General features: G+C 51.1%; 1 protein-coding gene across 1 annotated transcript in view; it reads right to left on the reverse strand.

Annotated features, from left to right (window-relative positions):
• HDAC6 (histone deacetylase 6) overlaps positions 1–21,258 on the reverse strand; it is a 1,945,770-nt gene that overhangs the window by 1,654,602 nt on the left and 269,910 nt on the right. Inside the window, exon 5 of the mRNA XM_069647471.1 lies at positions 21,123–21,207. Within this exon, the coding sequence (XP_069503572.1) occupies positions 21,123–21,207 (85 nt within the window). The remainder of the gene's footprint in view (positions 1–21,122; positions 21,208–21,258) is intronic.

Below are 21,258 nucleotides of genomic sequence, written 5' to 3' on the forward strand. Positions count from 1 at the left end.
TACTCCCAACCAAAAATGGGAATCTGAAATGGAGAACCTTGTGCCCCGGAGTTCACCAACACAGCTCCATGGATGTGTTTGGACGAGAAGTGCACATAGACCCACAGGAAGAATCTACTATCAATACTGCTTGCTCGTAAGAAGTAAAACTGTTTCTTTTAATGTGCATGGTGCAAACCACATAATTATTGCAAAAAACGTTTCGTTATTCCAGCTAAACCATTTACTTGCTTTTAAAATACTCCCAATGGGACTTGAATTTGGATTTCTACTCCCTAAAAAATCATTTTACTCACAATTTTAAAAAATAGTGCGTAAAATACTCCCACTTCCAAATGTTATCTGGACCACCGATTTCAGTATTATTTTGAGTCCCACAGCTCAATGTAACATCAGTTTCTCAGATTCCCATATATGCAGATAATGCCTTGGGGGAGTCACTCCCAGTGAAGTCCCGCTTTCTCAAACCCTTAGGGAGGGTTTTGATGAGTGGGCTGACCTCACTAGCAGCAAAGAGGGTGGCTACTGCAAGTGAAAAAGGGACAAAACCTCCAGATTCATCACAGTATTCAAAATATTAAATATCAATTAAAACACAACCCACATCTAACTCTAACATGCAAGTCTACTGTTTGGAGAGTGGCACAGTACATAAAGTTAAAAAGTGGTGGAAATAAAAGCGAACATGGACATAGTATTCTTAGCTTCTTGGCCATAGTATTATACACAATACAAATGCGCACCTGCAGGAGGAAAAAGGGGAAAAAGAACCAAGAACAAAAAGACAGAGGCCGCCAAAATCGAAACCTTTGCACCTGGGCCTTAACTGCATTGACCAATAGCAACAGACTTACCTGAAGTTGTTTTCCCGATTTGCAGGGGCTCAATAAGCCTGGGTTCACACATCTTTTGTTCCCCTAATTTCTCTACACAGGCCGCATACACTTTTATATAGCTTATAGTCTTCCTCCGCTGCCACCATCACCTTATCTGGTGGTGGACCTGGCTATAGATAGCTCATGTGTGGTCCCTCCAGAATCCTGAGAAGGGTGGCTGTCCCCTTCTTCCCTGAAGAACCCTTGAGTACCAATTTACAGAGAAAGATATTATAGCCACGCTTGCCTACTGACGGTTCCATGTGTTAATTCCGCCGCAAAAATATTGTGATGCAAATATATGGCCATATTTTTGCGGTGAAATTCACACATGGACCCTGCGGGGGACACCCCAGCAACCCCTGCTCCCACATAATATCCCCAACAAAAATATTGCCTAGGGCGAACCAAACGGCCATGTCAACAGTGATATTTTTGTTGGGGATATTATGTAGCGATACCCTACTGACATAGTCTATTCTAGCCTATGGGAAGAATATTCCTTAAAAATGCACTCAAGGACATTTGTTACTTACCTGTGACTCCGATGATCTCTTGCTCAGGGGCTAGCAATGGAAATCTGAAGTAAGTCGTCAGACTCTTGCTGGTATGTCGTAGGTGGCTAAAGATCGGTTTTGCTCTTACTATTTCTTTCCTTTCCTCTTGCTTGGAACAGTATCCTCTTGTACAACAATATTATCTACTGTTTTGTGTTTAAAGAGTGAGAGCTGTCCACTTTACGCATAATTTTATATACATATATGACAAACATTACATACCTAGAATCTTCTTTCTGATGGCTTTATCTTCTTAGATTCACATGCTTTGCATAGGCCGACATCTAGCAGTTGGTGCAGAGCATTACATGATTTGTTTTTGATTTTAAAAAAAGGGACGTCGATGGGGTGTCTGTAATACTATCCCTATCATGACATGTGCAGTACCGATCATCTCTCACGCCTCCAGGTCTTCAGATTGTTATTTTTGACATAAGGTTGCTAGTGTATAGTGAAAAAGTTGAAGTTTGTTGAGAAACAGATTAATGATCTATGTTCCCTGTACATCCAATGAGGGGAGGGTGGGTGGGCGCATGTCAATCTAAGCAGATACAAGCATCAAAAAGACAATTAAATGTATGTGATGTACTCGTGGATCTACTTAGGATCACATGCTTTGAATAGACTAGCAAGCAGTAGCAGGTGAAGGCACGTTGTTAGAAGGAACAGAGGCAAATAAATTTTTTAATACTGCCTGTCCCAATTACTTCTTTGCAGATAGCATCAAGTGGAAAATATGCAATAAATGCTAACGTGGCCCCTGTAAAATGTGCCTTTGGTGTAAATAGGTCTTTGTTTGCTAATGTGTAACATTGCTGTATGCATTTTACAATAGCAGCATTTGAGACAGGGTCGCCTCCTCCTTTACGGAGTGTGAGAGTGTGTGTGTGTGTGTGTGTGTGTGTGTGTGTGTTTTTTCCTCCTACTCCTGCGGCTGACTCACACCCTGACACTGCCCTTTCTAATCTGCATCTTTGCATTTCCAACACCCTGGACATCCGTGCCCCTGTCATTAGAATCCGGCAGAAGCCTAACTCCAAGTGCAACTCTTGGTATGATTCATCCTGAAATGCAAGCGCGGGGTGCTGAGAGGAAGTGGAGGGCTTCGGATGCATCCTCTGACAAACTGGCCTGCTGCCCGTTTTAAAGGCAATACATACTCTGCCCTGTCCAAGAGGAGAGCACACATCAGGCCCACGTCTCTGCAGCCTCCAACAACACAGCCAAACTCTTTAAAATCTGCAAAGAACTGGCCAATCCTGTTACAGTCTCTACCTCTCCTGTTCCCTCCCAGGCCCTCTGTACGGCTCTGGCCTCTCACTTCTCAGCTAAAATTGAGGACATTTTATCCTCTATCTCCTCTCCCTCTTACTCTCTCTGCCCCCCCCTTTGGCCACATTTCCTTCTCTTTCTTTCTCTTCTTTCTCTCTGACAAGGTCTCTAGACAAGTCTGATCTATGAAAGTGTCATCCAACCAGGTGCTCCCCTGCTCCTCCAGAACCATCAATGACCATATTGACACCCTCGCTCCAGCCTAGGCTGATTTCTGTAATCACGGTTTCACCACTGGGACTTTCCACTCTACCCTTAAGTGCACCCCTTCCTCAAGAAGCCGTCTGCCGATCCTACCTGCCCGGCAAATTATCACCCGATCTCCATCCCCCTTAGGCAAACTCTTGGAAAAGCTGACCAGCTTACTCTCCACACTGAATCTGTTGGTTGTCTCCATGACCATCAGTTTGGATCCAGAGCTGGCAGAGGCATGGAAACTGTTCTCCTAAACACCCGCGAAGATCTGCTATCTAACCTCGATTCCAGAATTTCTTCTGTCCTCATCATCCTTGATCTTTCCTCTGCTTTTTACATGGTCAACCACGCCATCCTGATCAATCAACTCCGTGAGAACCTGGGCATCACAGATCAGGCCATGGAGTGGCTAATCTCCTTCCTCTTGGACTGCCCCTCACAGGTCCAAATTGGTCCCTTTCTCTTTGCCACCTCTATCTCTACCTGTGGCATTCCCCAGGGCTCTATCCTCTTACCCTGGTTTTCAACTTCTACTTGGCCCCTTTGGCCCACCTGATCTCTACCTTCTCCTCTAACTTTCAGTGTTATGCGGATGACACTAAGCTTTCCTTCAGGCTCCTCTCAGCCTCCTCTCTCGCTCCAAGATATCTGTCAGGTCGTCCTGCAGAAAATCTACTGGTGGCGCAGACCACCCCAAGTACTCTGTCACCCTCGACATCAGCTGCCTGTACGAAGAGTCAGCATGCGTACCAGGCTCAGGCCTGCCAAACTCAACCTCCGGGGAGGTATCAAGACCACTGGCGTCGTGCAAAGACTGACGCACGGCTTCAATCTGGCTATGACCAGACAATATCTCGCCAGGAACCTCATCCGGAACCAAACCTTCCTCAGACCCTTCCTCCACCTCAGAAATATAATCCAGAGGCTGGAATAAATCCCTGGAGGAGGGCACAGAAAAAGGCCCAAAGAGAGGTCTCACCGATACACGGGGCACCTCCGACAAAGCATCCTCGAAAGGCATCGAGTGCTTCGAAACAGGCCTCGAGGGCGGAGCCCCGAGCGTGTCCTTCGACGGCCTCGGTGCCGATGACTTCCTCTGAGGTGGAGCCTCGAGAGAGTCCCTCGACAGACATGGCGCCGATGGCATCGACGTATTCTTTGAAGACCTCATAGGCTCCGACAGTTTCGAGGGCGTCGAGGACCGGGACCTGGAGTGGGCATGACTAGAGCGATCCACCTTGTCCGATCTGGACCTCAAAGGTGCCCGATGATCGCGCCGACCACCCGAGCCCGAAGGCATGCGAGCGGTGGCCCTAGTACTTTCCCTGCCGGCTTCTTTCGAAGGCGCGGACGGAACGGAGCCCTGCGATCGAAAAATCGCCATCATCTGCGTGCAAAAGGCATTCCATTCCGCAGGAGTAGAGTGCTTGTTGGGACAAGCAACCCGCTGATGGGGGGAGTCCTCGAACGAGGATGGGGACGGCGACCGGTGACAGCGCTTCCGCGAGTGCCTCGAAGAGACAGAGGAATGGCAGGAACCACTCCGGGACCGAGACTCCCTGGATTTATGTCTACGACGCGGAGAGTCGCTTCTCGAATCGTCAGTTGAAAGCCCAGCGGATTTTGACTTCCGGGGCTTGGAAACCCTACCGACAGAAAGCTTCTTCCGCTCCCGCAAGGCCTTCGATGTTAACGACTGGCAATCGTCACAATCATCCGTGGCATGGTCCTCGCCGAGGCACCAGAGGGCGTGCGGGTCCGTAAGCGACATCTTGGAACCACAGTCCCGACACTTCTTGAAACCTGGCCGCGGGGTAGAAGACGAAGACATGATGTACTTCACAATACGAACAAGGTCGAAGACCGATAGAATATAACTCAGAAGAACCGAGGCGCGCCAAGATCTCCGAAGTGAACACGTTCGCTGTAAAAACAGAACTGAGGCTACGGGCGTCGTGCGTCCTACTTATAACATCCAGTGACGTCGGCTCGACGGAGGCCCTCGAGGACAGTGTATCGATGTCATCGACGCAGGACGCAGACGCTGAACATTTTCCGAAGCAGCACAGCTGTGGTGATGGAATACGTCGGAGGAACCAATCCCCCTCCAACTGGTTTTCTAGGGTTCTCAGGATGCCCCCCATCGTGGCTATCGCTGCGCCACTTATGACCACTTTGTACGCTTCCCACTCCACCCCGGCGTCTGTTGCGCTGCCTGAGTTTAATTCAAAGTACAGTTCTGATTGAGACCTCAGCTCCTCCCGAAAAGCCGTGTATCGTAGTGCTTCTTCTATGAGCTTCCAGGTAGGGATAGGCTTTGGGCATTCTGAGGACCCATTGCAGTATTATGGGGGAGTGATCTGATAATGTTCTTCTTTCATAGGTTGCCCCTACCACATTTGTGTACTCCAGAGTAGAATGAGTATTCACGACTGGTGCAATTCAGCCATCTCCACGTCTCTTGTAGGTTCAGGTCCCTAGTTAGTGATAGCAAAGCCTGGGTCGATGGGGAGTGGGATACCTTTGTGTGATTCGATCTGTCCACTGTGGGATCTAGGACGCAATTAAAGTCTCCACCCCAGATCCAATGTGCATCTCTGTATGGGGCTAGAATAGGGTACAGTGAGCAATAGAAAGCAGCAACATTATGATTGGGCGCATAGGTATTTATGATACAAAATTCTGATTTGTCAATGAATCCGTGTACAAAAATGACCCGCCCCTCCTTGTCTGCACAGCTGTGGAGTGGTCGGAATGCTGTCCCCGGTGCCACCCATATGAGAACACCCCTGGCATAATTAGAGTATGCTGAGCCAAACCCTGTCCCTTTCCATTTACTGAGGATGGTCTTCTGTTTGTGTGGTGTAAAGTGGGTCTCCTGCAGAAGGGCAATCTGAATGGATTTCCTGCGCAGGTAGGATAGGATTTGCATCCTCTTGAAATAGTTATTCAAGCCTCGTACATTCCATGTGGCTATTATCATGGTTTCTGCCATTTGGAGTGATCTTTCTGGGCTTCTCAGAGTTCTCCCTGCCGTTGGGCTTTCATGGTAGGGCGGTCAGAGGGGTTCCTTTTACTTCCTCTTGCTGTGCGCCTGGCCACCTGTTTGGTGATGTGGAATTCGTGGTTCTCATATGGTCCATTTTGCGTTATTCTCTGGATGTTCTCCTCCCTGTTTCTCAGTTGAAAGGTCTCAGCGTGCGGTCCCCATTCAAATGTGCTAGTGATTTGGGAGCGATTTCCTTTGTTTTGTGACTGTAGCTTCAACTGTGAACAATAACAAAAAACTGTTTGCCCATCGGTGTCATTCCGTCGAGGCATCCCCACCATTGCCCGTAGATTAGGGTTATCGGTGGGTGGACACGGATGTGTCCTTAGTTCATATCAACTTGGTGAGATGTCTGTCTCCCGCAAGGTCGACAGGGAGCGTCAAAAGGCGTGTGCGTCTGCTGGGCGCCTGTCTTCTGGTTTACTCGTGGTTAGTTGATTCTTGCTCTATTCAACTTAACTGGGTCACAGAGTCAAGTCCTGCCGTGTTTACTGTTGGTGTCGCCGGCGATCAGGTGAGTTGGTGAGGGAGGTGCCTCAGTTTTGTGTATTATTTCTCTCTGGTTTGTTTGTTTTCTTGTCTGGTAGATGGCCTAGATTATGATCATCCATCCAAGAGTTGGCTTCTTCGGGAGTACCAAAAAACCAGGACTTGCCATTATACAGTATTTTCATTTTGCCCGGGTAGAGGAGCATGTACTTTAGGTTCTGTTATCGCAATCTCTCTCTCGCGGGTGTGTATTGTGCCCTCTTCCTCTGAACTTGTATCATATAATCCGGGTAGATGGCTAGGGTCGCAGAGTTTCTTTGGATTGTGCCACCGAGCCTTGAGAATGTGAGGATCTTTTCTTTGTCCCGGAAATTGAGCACCTTCGCTATGATGGGCCTCGGTGGGGCCCCTGGCGGGGGGGCTTCTTGGCGAGAGCCCGGTGAGCTCTCTCTATTGTGAAGCCTTACAACAGGTTGCCTGGATCTATTTCTTGGAGGAGTAGATTCTCCACATATTCTGTTGGGTCCCTTCCTTCTGTGCATTCTGGGAAACCAAGAATTCGGATGTTGCTCCGGCGCGCACTGCCTTCCGCGTCCTCGGCATGTTCCTGAAGCGTTTTCACTTGGGAGGCAAGTTCTTTTACAGTGCTCTCTAGATCTTTGGTTCTGGTTACTGTCTGTGTAAGCGTCTTCTCCGTTTCACCCACTCTGCCGGCTAGGTTTCGTAGGTCTTGGCAGGTCCACGTCACATTTTATTTCCCCTATGTGCGTCTCCATTGAGGCGCACATGGCCGCGATAGTTTCCAGGACCGCCTGTTGGTCTGATGACTGCTGTGTTTCCACTACTGCATCTTCAGGTGGTTTTTCTCCATGTTGAGGGTCCCCAAGTTGGACTGCCTTCCTGGCGTAGTTGTCCATCGTGGCTTGTCTAGGGGGCGCCGGAGTGCTTTTCTGGTGTGTTACCGCTTTTTTTCGTCCGGCATGTGGTGATTGGGAATAGGCTGCTATGTGTTGGTTGTATGTCCCCTGTGGCCCTTGGCACTTAGTGGTTTGTCTGCGCCTGGTTGATGCTGATGTGTTTGTTGCTGCTTGGATAGGACTGGCACAGTGCAGGCTTGCCAGTGGGTTGATTGCTCCTAGCTTGTCTTGTGTTGTCCTTAGCGACTGTCTCCACTTCCTTTCAGCACTTGTGTTGCTCTGGGCTCCCTATAGGAGTCTGTCTCTTCTGGGGTGATTAGTTTAGGGCTTTGCCTTGGTCAAGCACGCTATTGGGTGCATACAACACCCCGTGTAGCAAGTGATCTGGGCTCTTGGATATATGCAGATGCTTCCCCGCAGTGCAGTTATGGGGCACAGTTATATCTTGAATGTCAGCGTGTGGATTTACTCTTTGATTGGTGGTGCTTCCTGGGGTTCCAAGTTGCGGGTTGCTGCGGTCTGGCTTGTATGCCGTAGTGCCCAGTGTGTGTCTGAGTGTGTGTTATTGCTGCCACTGTGCTGGGGTGCACAGCCAGTGTTCCGTGTTTATGGCAGCCCCTCTCCGTGTGAATGCAGCTCACTGGAGGGAGGCTGCGCCTGTCACCCGCTGTCTGCTAGTATTTGGGATGTGGTGCGTTGGTTGGGTTGCTAATCAGATGCTACAGCTTTGTGGGGTATTGGAAGGGCAACACTGCCCTCAGTTCTACATTATGGGGCCGCCGCCCGCCGTAGTAGGGGTCTGGGCCCATTCGTTGTTCACCGCCAGGGGCCCGGGTTCCCACACGGACCGCTGCCTGCGCCGGATTCGTTCTGCCTCACACTACGGGGGCCGACTCCACCCCCCGCTCGTCGCTTTGCAGCCGCGCTCTCACCGTGCGCCACCCGACCGGAGTTGGACCAGCTGCAGTTATGTTGCCCTGTTCCTTCACGGCTGCATGCAGCTGTCACTCTGGGTCTCCGCCTTCCCTTCTCTGCAGCGGTCTCTTATATCGCCCCTCCTCCACTTCTCTCATCTGCTGCATGCCGGAGAGAATTATAGCTAAAAGAAGGAAATGCTGATCGTAGGAACGGATAGGCAGGGCAGAAACAGAAGAGGTCAATAAGGAGGAAGTGAAAATAAGTTTGAGATGGGAGCACAAGACATGAGAGGGAGGGACAGAAATAGCATTGAGTTATTAAGAATCAAGAATAGAAACTCAAGGAACAGTGGAATGAGTAGAAGAAAGATGTACGTTGATGTTGGTCGGTTCCGGGTTTTCAGCTCTCTCTGGCAATCCAACGATGCGCACGTTATGTCTGCGCGCCCGTCCTACTTCCTCTGCCCTGTTCTCCAGGTGGCGCACATGTTGCTGCAACCTCTTTGGCGTTCGCTGCACAAGTGGTCGTGTTTGCTTCCACCTCCTTCCCCAGTTCTCTGGTGCGTTCGGATATAGCTCCGACATCTTGTCTAAGGAGGTCGACGTCCACACTAACGGCTTCTATTTTGGATTCTAGCGCCGTCTTCAATTCTGCGATTGCGGTGTCGATCTTGGATCCCCATGACGTCTTTAGTTCCGCAATAGCCACTAGGAACTGGTGATCGTCCTGCTTCGGGATTGCTTCTCCCAGTGCATGCCGCTCCAGAGTCTTTGTGTCTGCTGACGCTTGGGTGGATTTGGCAAAGTTGTCTATTGGCTGTTGTTTTGGCTCTAGTTTGTTAGATTTAGCCGCCGTCTTGCTCCACTGCGTATCCCTGGCTGAGTGCTGCAGCTGGTGTGTACTGTCGGCTTCTGTTCCCCCTGCAGGGCCCTCTAACCTCCACGCCAATGGCTTTCTGCCACCCCCAGCGCCCGAGCGATAACCGATAGCGCCCGTGGTGTCCCGTGCCAGCGACATGGTCTGCTCCCACTCCCTTTTACTGCTCTCCTTCAACCTCTGCAAGTCTGCAGTCACTGACTGCTATGATATCCATGTGTCATGCAGCACTCTTGCATCACCATGCACCCAGTTCAACTGGCAGGTCACTTGAGCAGTGTTGTCTGTTGTTTGCACCTGTCCCCTTTGTTTGGGAGTCCCTATTAGCCCCTCCACTTTACTTCGGCACCCACTGCAGGGACTGGGACCGCTGCCTTGTAGGGTTATTAACTTGTGCCAGCCTTCACGGGTCTATCTCCATTGTGTTATTGTACTAGCCAGCGTTGTGCTAGTATCGAGTTTCCCTCCACATCGGGTCCGCTCGACCGAACGTCTCGTCAGTTTCCCTGCCTTCAGAGCAGTCCGCACGCTCGTTTTATTTGCAGCTTCGTCCTTTGTTCTCATATGGAGGCCATTTTGTATCTTCCTCTTTAGAATCTCGCGCAGCTCTCCACTCCGCATCTATGTCAACGCCTCACGAATCACCTCCATAGTATGTTAATTTCCTTCCTCTCCTATTCCCACAGCAGAAGTGTTGGTCGTATAACAGTGGCATCAGTTTCAGCACCAGAGTGTGCAAGGATATTACAGAATCTGCAGGAGACACTAAGGGACACGTCCTATCCATAGTTCCTTGACCACGCCCCTCCATATTTAACAAAGTTACCCGTGTCTCTGCCCTAAAATGAGGATTTTGGAGCCAACCATATCTCTTGATTAGGGTTCCTTCCGCAATCATTGTACCAATCACTCTACCTGTCGTTTCTGCAGCTGCCACTGTGTTTTATTAATTTATATTAATTCATGTGACGCGCTGCATACCCGTGGGCCTCAGGGCGCACAGAAAACAAGACAAAATACAAAAGCAGGAAAAGGTCATACCAAAAGATTAGCAGAGGAAAAAGTGTTGCGCATTAGTCAGGACTAAGGTTGAAGAGGTGCGTTTAAATAGCTTTTTTAAAAGAGGAAAAGTTGCTGATAAAATGCATGGAGGCAGGAAGAAAATTCCAGAGAAGGGGTGCCTGTACATCAAAACGAGTGCCACCAAAACAAACCAATTTAAATCTTGGTTGAACAAGTGTGGATGCCACGGATAACAGAAGATTTCTGGTGGGTATATGACGCTTGGCACGATCAGATAAATATGCAGGACATGAATGAGACAAGCATTTATAGGCAAGTGTAAGGATTTTATATGAAATCCTTTGTTTTACAGAAAGCCAATGTAGGGCTTTCCTAGATGTAGAAACATGTGTTCGGCGAGAGAGATCAAAAGTTGCTTGCACCGCTTTATTCTGGGTGACTTACAGAGCTTGGATGTTAAGAGCTGTGGTATCAGCCAGCAGGCTGTTGCAGTAATCAAGCCTGGAATTGATTAAAGCAATTGTTCTTGATTAAAGCATTGTTCTTGAGGACTGCATTAGCAGTCTGCTTGACTTCTGCTAGTGTCTTAAGCCTTTCTGATTTCATGGGCTCAGGAGCGTTGTTGCCCCATATAACAAGGTATAAGCGCAGTAAGTTAGCTATGGCTCTATTTTAACTGGTCATGCACAGTATAGTTAGCTATGCGGATGTGGTAGGCTGCCGAGGTTGCAACATTTTTGCCAAAAGCATATATGTTTTTGCTTTCCTTGTCAGGTGGGGTTTCAGACGTTGCTAAGGGTGTTCCTGCCCTTTTTTATGCATTGTTGTGACAAATAGGGAATCCGTTTTTAGATGACCCCTGATGAATAGAGAGGGTTTGTAGGGGCTTGCTTAAATTTCTATTCTATACATGGATGAACTGGCTTTGTTAACCCTGGTGTAGCTAGAGACGAGCATAACCATCTCTTTAGAAGCAGTATGTATTGGCTAACCTGCTTCTTTTCATTAAGGATGCCATTGACAAAATCTGTATCCTCTCCTGACTCTTGGGGTCTCGATTTTAAACTAATGGGTGTCTCTTTTGTGAAGATTATATAACAGATTGTCACCCATAGGTGACCATGAAACAGGATCTTCATCGATATCAGGCGAGGGTACAGGGAGGTCTCCAAAATCTGTACCAGTTTTGTCCTCCGCAAAATCATCTTCATCCACATCACCAAACATTTAAATTTCCACTGGTTCTTCATATGGGGCTATGGGGTCTGTCCTTGCCCTTTTTATAAGATATTCCTCCCCTAAAATAGGGTCCTGTGGTTTTTACAGGCGATTTTCTAAAAGGTCCATAAAGGAAACTACTCTATGCATAGTAAGGAACAAGTTACTTACCTGTAACTGTTGTTCTCCAGCATGGGTCTGGCATGGATTCACATGCTCATGAATATTCCCCGTCGTCAGGCTGGGAATCCTCGGTAAAGAAAAAACCAGTATCAGTTTCGTTTCTGATCTGTCTTTCGTAGCAATAACCAATCACTGGTCTCTGCGTCATACTGACCACAGCCAATGACTGCCCTCTACCTAAGCACCGCCTCTGGCAGCCATCTTCAGATTTGGAAGCACGTGAAGTGGCAGTATGACCAAGTGAAGAGCCGCAGAGGGGTAGGCGGGAGGGTTCGCATGTGAATCCATGCCAGACCCATGCTGGAGAACAACAGTTACAGGTAAGTAACTTGTTCCTTCTCCAGCATGGGGTCTGGCATGGATTCACATGCTCATGAATAAAGAATACATAGCAGTACACACATGCACAACCACGGGAGGTGGCAAAGGCTCAACATTAAGCATCACATCAACTCAACATTAAGCATCTTACCTCCTCACCAGGCTCACCTCAGGCGAACAGGTTGCGCAGCACTGCTTGGCCGACCCTGGACTCCTCCCTGGAATCCCGGTCGACGCAGTAGAATTTCGTGAAGGTGTGCGTCGACCTCCACGTAGCAGCCCTGCATATGTCCAGCAGGGGCACACCAGATAGGAACGCCGTGGTAGCTGCGATCGCTCTGGTGGAATGGGCTCTCGGACGGCCAGGCAGCGGTCGGTTTGCCAACCGGTGACAGTACATGATACAGCCGGAGAGCCATCTGGAGATGGAAGCCCTCGAGAGAGCCTTCCCCTGATTGACAGGTCCAAAGTTCACAAAGAGTTGTGACGTCTTCCGAAAACCCTTCGTGCGATCCACGTAGAACTTCAGCGCTCTAGCTACATCCAGCGAGTGCAAAGTCCTCTCAGCCGGCGACGAAGGCGACGGGAAGAACACAGGTAACACCAAGGGTTCGTTGAGATGGAAGTCCGACGGTACCTTGGGCATGAAGGAGGGGTGCGTCCTGAGCACTACCCTCGTGTCGTGGAAAGTCAAGTACGGGGCCTTGCAGGAAAGGGCCTGGATCTCACCCACTCGTCGTGCGGAGGTGATGGCCACGAGAAAAGCGGTCTTCCACGATAGAAACTTCAACGGGGCCGAGTGCAGAGGCTCGAACGGAGGTCCCATGAGCTTGGTCAGCACCACGTTGAGCTCCCACGCCGGGGCCGGAGCCTTCACCGGCGGGAACGATCTGAACAGTCCCTTCATGAACTCTTTCACCAGACGATGAGACCACAAGGACGTCCGACCCGTGGTTCTGGTGTATCGGGAGATCGCAGCAAGATGAATCTTGATGGACGCGTGTGCCAGTCCAGCTTTGGCCAGCGTCAGCAGGTACGGCAGTACTTGGGGAGCCGTAATCCGTAGAGGGTTAATCTTCTGTGCGTGGCACCAGACAGAGAACCTCTTCCATTTGTGTCCGTAGCATTTAAGAGTCGAGGACGCCCTGGCCTTTGCAAGAACCTCTCTGCAATCGGCCGGTATGTCGTATCCTCCAAACTCTAGCGCTGCAGGAGCCAGGCCTGCAAGTTCAGCGACTTCGGGTCGTGGTGGAGGATGGCGCCTCCTTCCCTGGAGAGTAGGTCTGCGTCCGCCGGCAGCTTGATCGGCGGGGACGCTGACAAGTCCAGAAGGTCCGGGAACCATATCTGCCTCGGCCACGCAGGTGCGACGAGGATCATCCTGCACCGTGACCTCTTGAGCTGGTTGACGAGCCGGATTAGCAGAGGCAAGGGAGGGAACGCGTAGAGGAACAGGCCCTCCCAGGGGAACGAGAAAGCATCGCCCATGCTCCTCGTCTGGGGAAACCTGCTGGCGAACCTCCGGCACTTGGTGTTCGTCGCCGTCGCGAACAGGTCGATCTGGGGTGTGCCCCACCGTCGGAAGAGGCGATCCACTAGATCCTGCCGTAGTTCCCACTCGTGGCACGAGCGCAGCTCCCTGCTGAGTGAGTCGGCGATGGTGTTTTTTATCCCTGCCAGATGAAACGGCACCAGAAAAATCCCTTGGGCGACGGCCCAATGCCACAGGTCCTGCGCCTCCTTGGACAGCGCTGGGGACCTGGTTCCGCCCTGTTTCCTGATGTAAAACATGGTGGTGGTGTTGTCGGTGAAGATCCTCACCACCTTGCCCTTCAGGGACGGAAGGAAGGACCTGAGGGCCCAAAACACTGCACGGAGCTCCAGGACGTTGATATGCAGGGACTTCTCCGTCGGGAGCCAGAGTCCCCTCGCGTGCAGATTTTCGGTGTGCGCTCCCCACCCTTCCAGGGAGGCATCCGTGGTCACAGTCTCCTGGTGGGCTGGGGTCTGGAAGTCCATGCCCGCCGTCAGATGCGCGCGGGTGCCCCACCACCGTATCGCTCGCCGGAAACTCTCGTCGAGCTTGATCCTTTCCTCGAAGCTGCCCGTCGTCTGGATCCAGCGCGCATCCAGGAATTCTTGCAACGGGCGCATCCGGAGCCTGCACATGGGAATGAGGTAGATGCAGGAAGACATCATCCCGAGGAGGGACTTGATGGATCTCACTTTGGCCGCGTCGGCCACCAGCATCCGTTGCACCTTGCCCAAGATGGTCCTGGTCCTCTCCTCCGACGGGGAGGCCAGAAGGGACACTGTGTCGAGCCTCGCTCCCAGAAACAGTGCGACTTGCGCGGGCACCAGGTGGGATTTGGTGTAGTTCACGGAGAATCCCAGGTCCGTGAGGAGTTGGACGGTCCTTGCCGTGTGGACCACGGCGAGCTCCTTCGTCTTGGCGCGGATGAGCCAGTCGTCCAGGTAGGGGTAGACGTGAATCCCCTCGCGGCGCAGCTGCGCCGCCACCGGTGCGAGGCACTTGGTGAATACCCTGGGTGCCGACCGCAGTCCGAAGGGAAGGGCTTTGAACTGGTAATGCCGCCCTTGGACCACGAACCTGAGGAATTTTCGGTGCCCCTTTAGGATTGGAATGTGGAAGTAGGCATCCTCCAAATCCAACGACGACAGGAAGTCTCCTTCCTCCAGTTGACCCAGGACGTGCTGTAAGGTGACCATCCTGAACTTCTGCGCCTTGATGAACTTGTTCAGCCGTCGCAGGTCTAGGATGGGGCGCCATCCTCCCGTCTTCTTCTTCACGAGGAAGTACCGCGAGTAGACTCCGGAGCCCCGAAGCCTCTTTGGGACGAGTTCGATGGCGCCCTTTCTGAGCATCGCCTTTACCTCCAGGAGAAGTTGAGGGACGTGAAGTTCTCTCCTGGCCACGGGGGGGACGCGCGGGCACCTTCTTTGAAACTCGAGCGCGTGGCCCCGGGCCAGGGCATCCAGCACCCAACGGTCGGTGGAGATGGACTCCCACACGCTGACGAAGCCCGCCAGCCGGCCTCCCACCGGGGTGCTTCGGTGGGGGCCCGACCCCACGGCCGGTTCAATCCTGCTTGGACGCGGCCTTGCCGCCTTGACCTCCTTGGCGACGACGGCGGGGTCCGCTAGACTTGCCTCGTCCTCTGTAGGCCTCTTGCGACGACGAGCGGGCCGCTTGACGGTAGGAAGCGAAACCGCCACCGGAACCTTTGGAGGCGCCCTTGCCTCCGCCGCTCCGAAAGGGCGTCCGTCGTTGCTGCAGGACTCCCAGGGCCCGGGCCGTCTCAGTATCCGCCTTGATGGCCTGGAGGGAATCGTCCACCGTCTTCCCAAACAGGTTGTTCCCGTCGAAGGGCATGTCCAGGACTCTGGTCTGGACGTCCTGCCGAAAATCCGTAGCTTTGAGCCATCCACGACGTCGAAGGCAAACGCCGTTGCCTAGCTGGCGGAACCCCGCGTCGGCGATGTCCGTCGCCACGGTGATGGCGTGGTCCGAAGCCACTTCGCCTTCCTGGAGGATCTCAAGGGCCTCAGCCCTCTTGTCGTCCGGCAGAAAATCCAGCAGGGGAGCCATCTTGTACCAGAGCTCCCTGTCGTAGCGGGCCACGATAGCCAAGGCGTTGGCCGCTTTAATCGTCGTCGCTGCCGACGAGATGACTCTACGTCCCATAGCATCCAATTTCTTTCCCTCGCCGTCCGGCGGGGAAGTCGATGTGGAGGCCGCACCCCCCCCCGCTTTCTTCCTGGCCGCCGCGGAGACGACGGAGTCCGGGGTAGGCTGCGCCCGGAGGCATAGGGGGGCCGTGTCCGGGACCCGGTACTTCTTCTCGTACCGGTCTCTTCTAGCTGGCGTCGTGGAAGGGTTCTTGAGGAGGGAAAGACCCTCATCCCAAATGTCGTCCAACAGAGGCACTGCGAGGACCGTCTTCCTCTTGGCCTCGCGCCGCTGATAAAGGAAGCCTTCCTTTTTCTTCTCCTCGGGGCAGAGTTGAAAAAGCTCGGAAGCCCTGGAGATCATGGAATGGAAGGATCCGATCTCGTCGGGCGGAGAAGCCCTGGTGGGGGGCGACGACGGAAAATCCTCGTCGTATGCCTCGTCGTCCGTACCCGTCGCTGCCGTGTCAGTCCCCGTATCATCCCCTCGGGTGGACGGGGAGGAGGGCTGGACGGGGCGCGACGGTTGAAAAGGAGGTGGAGGATGGATCCTTCTTTTCTTGGCAGGGGGAACACCAGAAGGTCCCGGTTCTGGATCCCCCGACGGGAGAGGTTCCTCCGTCGGTAACGGTAGCCTCGTCCTTATCTCAGTGCATAAGGACTGTATGGCCAACAAAATGGCCGCCGAGTTGTCTCGCGGCGCTGGCAGAGGGGAATCCGACGGGCGAGCAGGGGCCCCGTCGGCATCCTCGACGATGTCGTCGTCGTCGCCTGCGTCGGCACCCATTCCGACGGGCTGGTCTTGTTCCACGCCTAGGCCGTGGCTTAAGACCTCGACCAGCTCTTCTTCTGAGGTTGAGGCCGAATCTACGACGACGCCCTGCCCCCCCTTCTTCTCCACGGAGGTTTTCACGGGGGTCCTATCGATGGGCATAAAAGAAGACTCCCTCCGAGGAGGCAGGGAGATTCTGGGCCCTGAGGTCGCCACCACTGGAGTAGCCTCCACAGGCTGGGCCAGGGCCGCCGCGACCGTTTCGATAGAGGGCTTGGTCGGATGGATCAAGGCCTTCACCACCCTAGGTGCGCTCACCGCCTTGTCCTTGAGGGAGGGGGCACTGCCACGCTCCTCCTCTGCCTTCGAGCTCGACCGGGGCCTCTCCAGGAGCTTCGCCGGGTGCTCGGCCTTCCTCTTACCCGACCCAGAGCGTTGGCTCGTGGTTGATGGTGCCGGGGAGGGTGCGCCCTGCCTGGCGCCCGTAGAGCCCGACCGTTCGGCGCTCCCGGTGCCAGCGGACTCGCGGTGCTTGGCCTTATGTTGGGCCCCCGTCGCCGGGGCGCCCTCAAAGGTCTTAGAAGACCGCTCGGATTTCTTCTTCTTCTCGCCAGACGGGCTCTTACCCTGCAGCCAGTTGGCGAGACGTTGATGACGGTCCTTCATGGTCCGTTCCGACATGTCGCCGCAAAACGCACAGTCCTTCTCCACGTGCGTTTTGTCCTCATGAAGGCAGTAAAGGCAGAAAGAGTGTTCGTCCTCCTTAAAGACGTTCTGCAGCTGGCATCCAGGGCAGACCCTGAACAGCTTTCCGGGCGTCGAGCTTCCCTTCTCCTGGGCCATCTCCGAGACCGGGCCTGAGAAGCTTCTGGAGTCCTCCGAAGCGTAGCTCGACGAAATCTTCACCCTTGAGGGGCACAGATGAATCCGACACGGGTCCCCGTAGATCGGATGTAGTATCGGTGGAGCTTGAGGCTCTTTGACCGAAGAATCGAAGTTTTTGTGAAAAAAGCGCGAAAAAATAGCACTAACGCTCGAGAGCAATAGCACGAGGATCCCAACACATGAACGTGCGGTAAAAATCTGAAGATGGCTGCCAGAGGCGGTGCTTAGGTAGAGGGCAGTCATTGGCTGTGGTCAGTATGACGCAGAGACCAGTGATTGGTTATTGCTACGAAAGACAGATCAGAAACGAAACTGATACTGGTTTTTTCTTTACCGAGGATTCCCAGCCTGACGACGGGGAATATTCATGAGCATGTGAATCCATGCCAGACCCCATGCTGGAGAACCTCAAATTTCTCTTTGGTCCATTGGTCCCCCTGACCCATTTGTGGGTGAGTGCAGTGGTGGAAAAGCCTGTTCTTTGTCCTGCACCCTTGCGTGTGCATCACTAATAGTGGAGGAACCTTCTGTTTTTTTCCACATGCAATTTTGTTTTATGCATTTCTTGAACCTCCTTCCTTGCAGAGATGGTCGGTGTAGACTTTGGAGCAAATGTTGGGTCTGTAAAACTCAAAAATGGTTTTTGATATGCTGACCTGCTGGGCGCTGAAGAACCCTTCTCTGCTGAGGATTTCCAAATTTTGGACAAATGTGTCAAAATTGCCTTTGTGGGTAAAGTGTGTTTATCCCGAGATACCTGTTTGCCCGGTGTCCCCTCTGCATGCGTTGAACGGTACTGTTTGAAGCTTTACAGGGTGTACCCCTGTTGGCAGCGGGAGCCTCAATAGCAGCGCGTGGCATCACCTGTTCAAAGCTGGGGACCGGCACTCAGGAACATTCTGTTCCCCGAACCTTAATTATCTTCGGCATCTGTTCCAGCTCTGATTCCTACTCCGCCCCAACGGAGTAATCTGACGATGCTTCAGTTTGCATCGCGAAGGCCACTGAGCATTTCGATCGCCAATCCTTTAGTGCCTTTAGATTAAAAAAGCTTCACAACTGGCATCGGTCCTCCTGGTGGTCTCCAAGTAGGCAATAATTACACACCTTGTGTGTGTGTGCTTCCACAGAAACATTTTGTTACATGTGGGACAGAATTTGAAAAGTGTTTTCCATCATCGAAGCTAGAGTACAGCGAGATAATCACACTTTTAAGTGGGAAATGTCTTAAGACATTCTCCTAGACTATGGCCAGTTGGAAGTGTCTTCCACCACTCTCCCTACTGTAAAGTGTGTAGCTGTAGGTTGTCGAGCGCCAATGTCCGCTGCTGATGTGCACCGGTTGCCATTCATCGACCGCTGAATCAAGGATGGTGAAAAGGGTTCTACGGATTATTGTAAATTAACGCCCGAATATCCAGCACCTGCAATAATATAACTAACTCTGCGAAGTGTAACCAACCCAATGGCGGAAAAAACCCGAATCCAAGGAGCTCGACACATGAGGGATCATGGGAACAACATCTCATAGTAGGGATAATATTACAGACACACCCCTTCGACATCCCTTTTTTGAATAAAAAATCATGTAGCTGTGCACCAACCACTGGATTTCAGCCTATGCAAAGCATGTGATTCTAAGCAGATTCACAAGCATCAGAAACACACACACCTCTTATGAATTCTTCCCTATCACCAACCAAGAACTATGACTTATTGGGTTGAGCCCATTGTTTTCAATGGGACAACTTTTGGAACTCTGAAAACTCTGCAAAAGTGTCTTGAGCTGGCACTTATACTTTTTTGCCTAGTCCTCCTTAGCTCTCTGGAGATTTATCTTTTTGTAATCCAGAATCACTGCAATTAACTCTGAATATAATTATTTTTGTAGCAAACCTGTGGATAAGTGTATTGATCTGTTGATACTAGGATTGAGGGATAATCTGGTTCTTTACAGATGGAGTACTGTACTTTGTTATTTTCTTAACTGATAGAGGACTGCTAGATTATTTCAACTGTTATAACCCTTTTTACTTCCTCTTGCTCTAAACTGCCATGTGTGCAGCACGTTACTGTTGTTGGGCGTCTTTTGTACTAGGTTTGGAGTGAATGGGGCACATCATGTTTTTTGTATGCATACTGTGTGTTTTGTTTATTTATCTCTAGTACGTATTGGATAGTGTTTTACTGTGTAATACTTATTAAAGCATATATATTTAAAAATATAGTATGTGTTTTGTATTTTACTGTGTGTCTACAAGCCAAACTGTACCTTGAGACTAGTCCCCTACCCTCATAGTAAGTGTGAAGTCAAGCTGCTCTGCTACATTTGGTAGGACAAGCAATGACACAAATATTTAAACTGGTAGATATTTACTTTCAGTTTAAGTTGGGTGAAATGCCCACTGTTACAAAGAGTTTTCTCTAGAAATAAGAAGGGCTCGGGTGAACCAGAAGGAGTCGTCGGGCGAGATATGATAATTTCAGAGATTTTTATTTTAAATACAAATTAAAATGCCTAGCTGTCCCTATTGCTATGTGGGATTTTCCCTGCCTAAAACACTAAGCTAAGGGTGCTTGTCAATTGTCCAAAATCAAAATCAGTCCTTTGTCCGATACCTAACTCATATCTGGCCCTACCACTGTTAAAAAAAAAAATACTAAAATAATAAACCTTGCCGACAAATAGGCCAAAGCAGTACCCTTTCCACTCTAGCTTCTTCTGCCCAATGTTACTTGGGTTACTCCACGATATTGTTCAATAGTCTAATGTGGATTTCAAAGGTTCCATCCTCTCTTCATGTTCTTTAACACAAGTTTTAAGTCTTTCCAAAAATCCAATAGTTCTAGTTCCTTAAAAGGAGAAAGGATTCTCGTATTGCGATCCCATCCCCTTGCATGCTGCCTTTCAGTTGGTCCTTGTTTTATAAGTGAATAATTGGACCCTCCAGGTTCCCTGTCTTTCAAATATTGAAAAATGTTGCTTATTTTCCTAGGGCTCCCTAAAGCCTTCTGGTCCGCTGATTTACTCAACTCAGCAAGGTCTTCCTTGAGCGTCTGCCCGTACTCAGCAATCTGGTTTCTCAGACTCCCGGAACCCTTTTGGCTTCTCCAGCTTCTTTCTTCAGGGACATAACGGTCCATCCCTCTCCCTGGATTTCCCTTCTTGGGAGCGTTTGCTTCCCGTTTCGTATCTGGCTCCGCAGCAGATGCACAGACGACTGGGATTTGGCTTCCCTCTTCCGATATGGTCTTGGCGTCAGTTAACAGGCCCCTGGCCCACCATGGCTGCTCTGTGGTTGCGCCACCAGCTGAAACTGTCTTGCTATCACGTTGATGTTTTCACCCGTCGGTTTGCCGGTCCGATCTTCCGGCGTGTGTCTCTCATTCTGCTCTCTCGCCACGCTACCACTAGCTTCGCAGTGTAGCATGGCTCCGCCTCTCCAGGACGTTTGGTCGTCAGAGGCTCGGCCTATGCGTAGGATCTCTTCTCCCTCCATTCCAGCTTATTCGTCCCTTTATTCTTGCTGTCGTACCTCCATAGGGCGTATTGATCTCCATCAGCTATTGCCTTCACCAGGAATCCAGTATTGCCTTCAGCCAAAGACATAGTATGTTGAGTATGCCAATCTATAGCAATACCATCAGTCTTTTCTATTCCCATATAGGCAGAAACTGTTCTTTATAGGGAGTTCCTGGTTACAGGAGCCTGAAAATTCAGAGTGGGCACGCGCCATATGTAACTAACACACACAGACACACACACACACACACACACCCCCCAATCAAAAGTGCCTTTTTGTGACGTATACAACAACTCACCTGCACAGGGATGCAGCGCTGGGTCAGGCCATATTGGGCTAGCTTCTCTTTCACTGCCATCAGCCTAGCAGGACATTCAGGAAAGCTGCAGAGAAAGTAAGGAAATTGCTGATGACTCATTCAGCAGAACATAAAG

The sequence above is a fragment of the Ambystoma mexicanum genome, chromosome 2q, assembly GCF_040938575.1.
Source record: "Ambystoma mexicanum isolate Mex_15411 chromosome 2q, UKY_AmexF1_1, whole genome shotgun sequence".
Classification (NCBI taxonomy): domain Eukaryota; kingdom Metazoa; phylum Chordata; class Amphibia; order Caudata; family Ambystomatidae; genus Ambystoma; species Ambystoma mexicanum.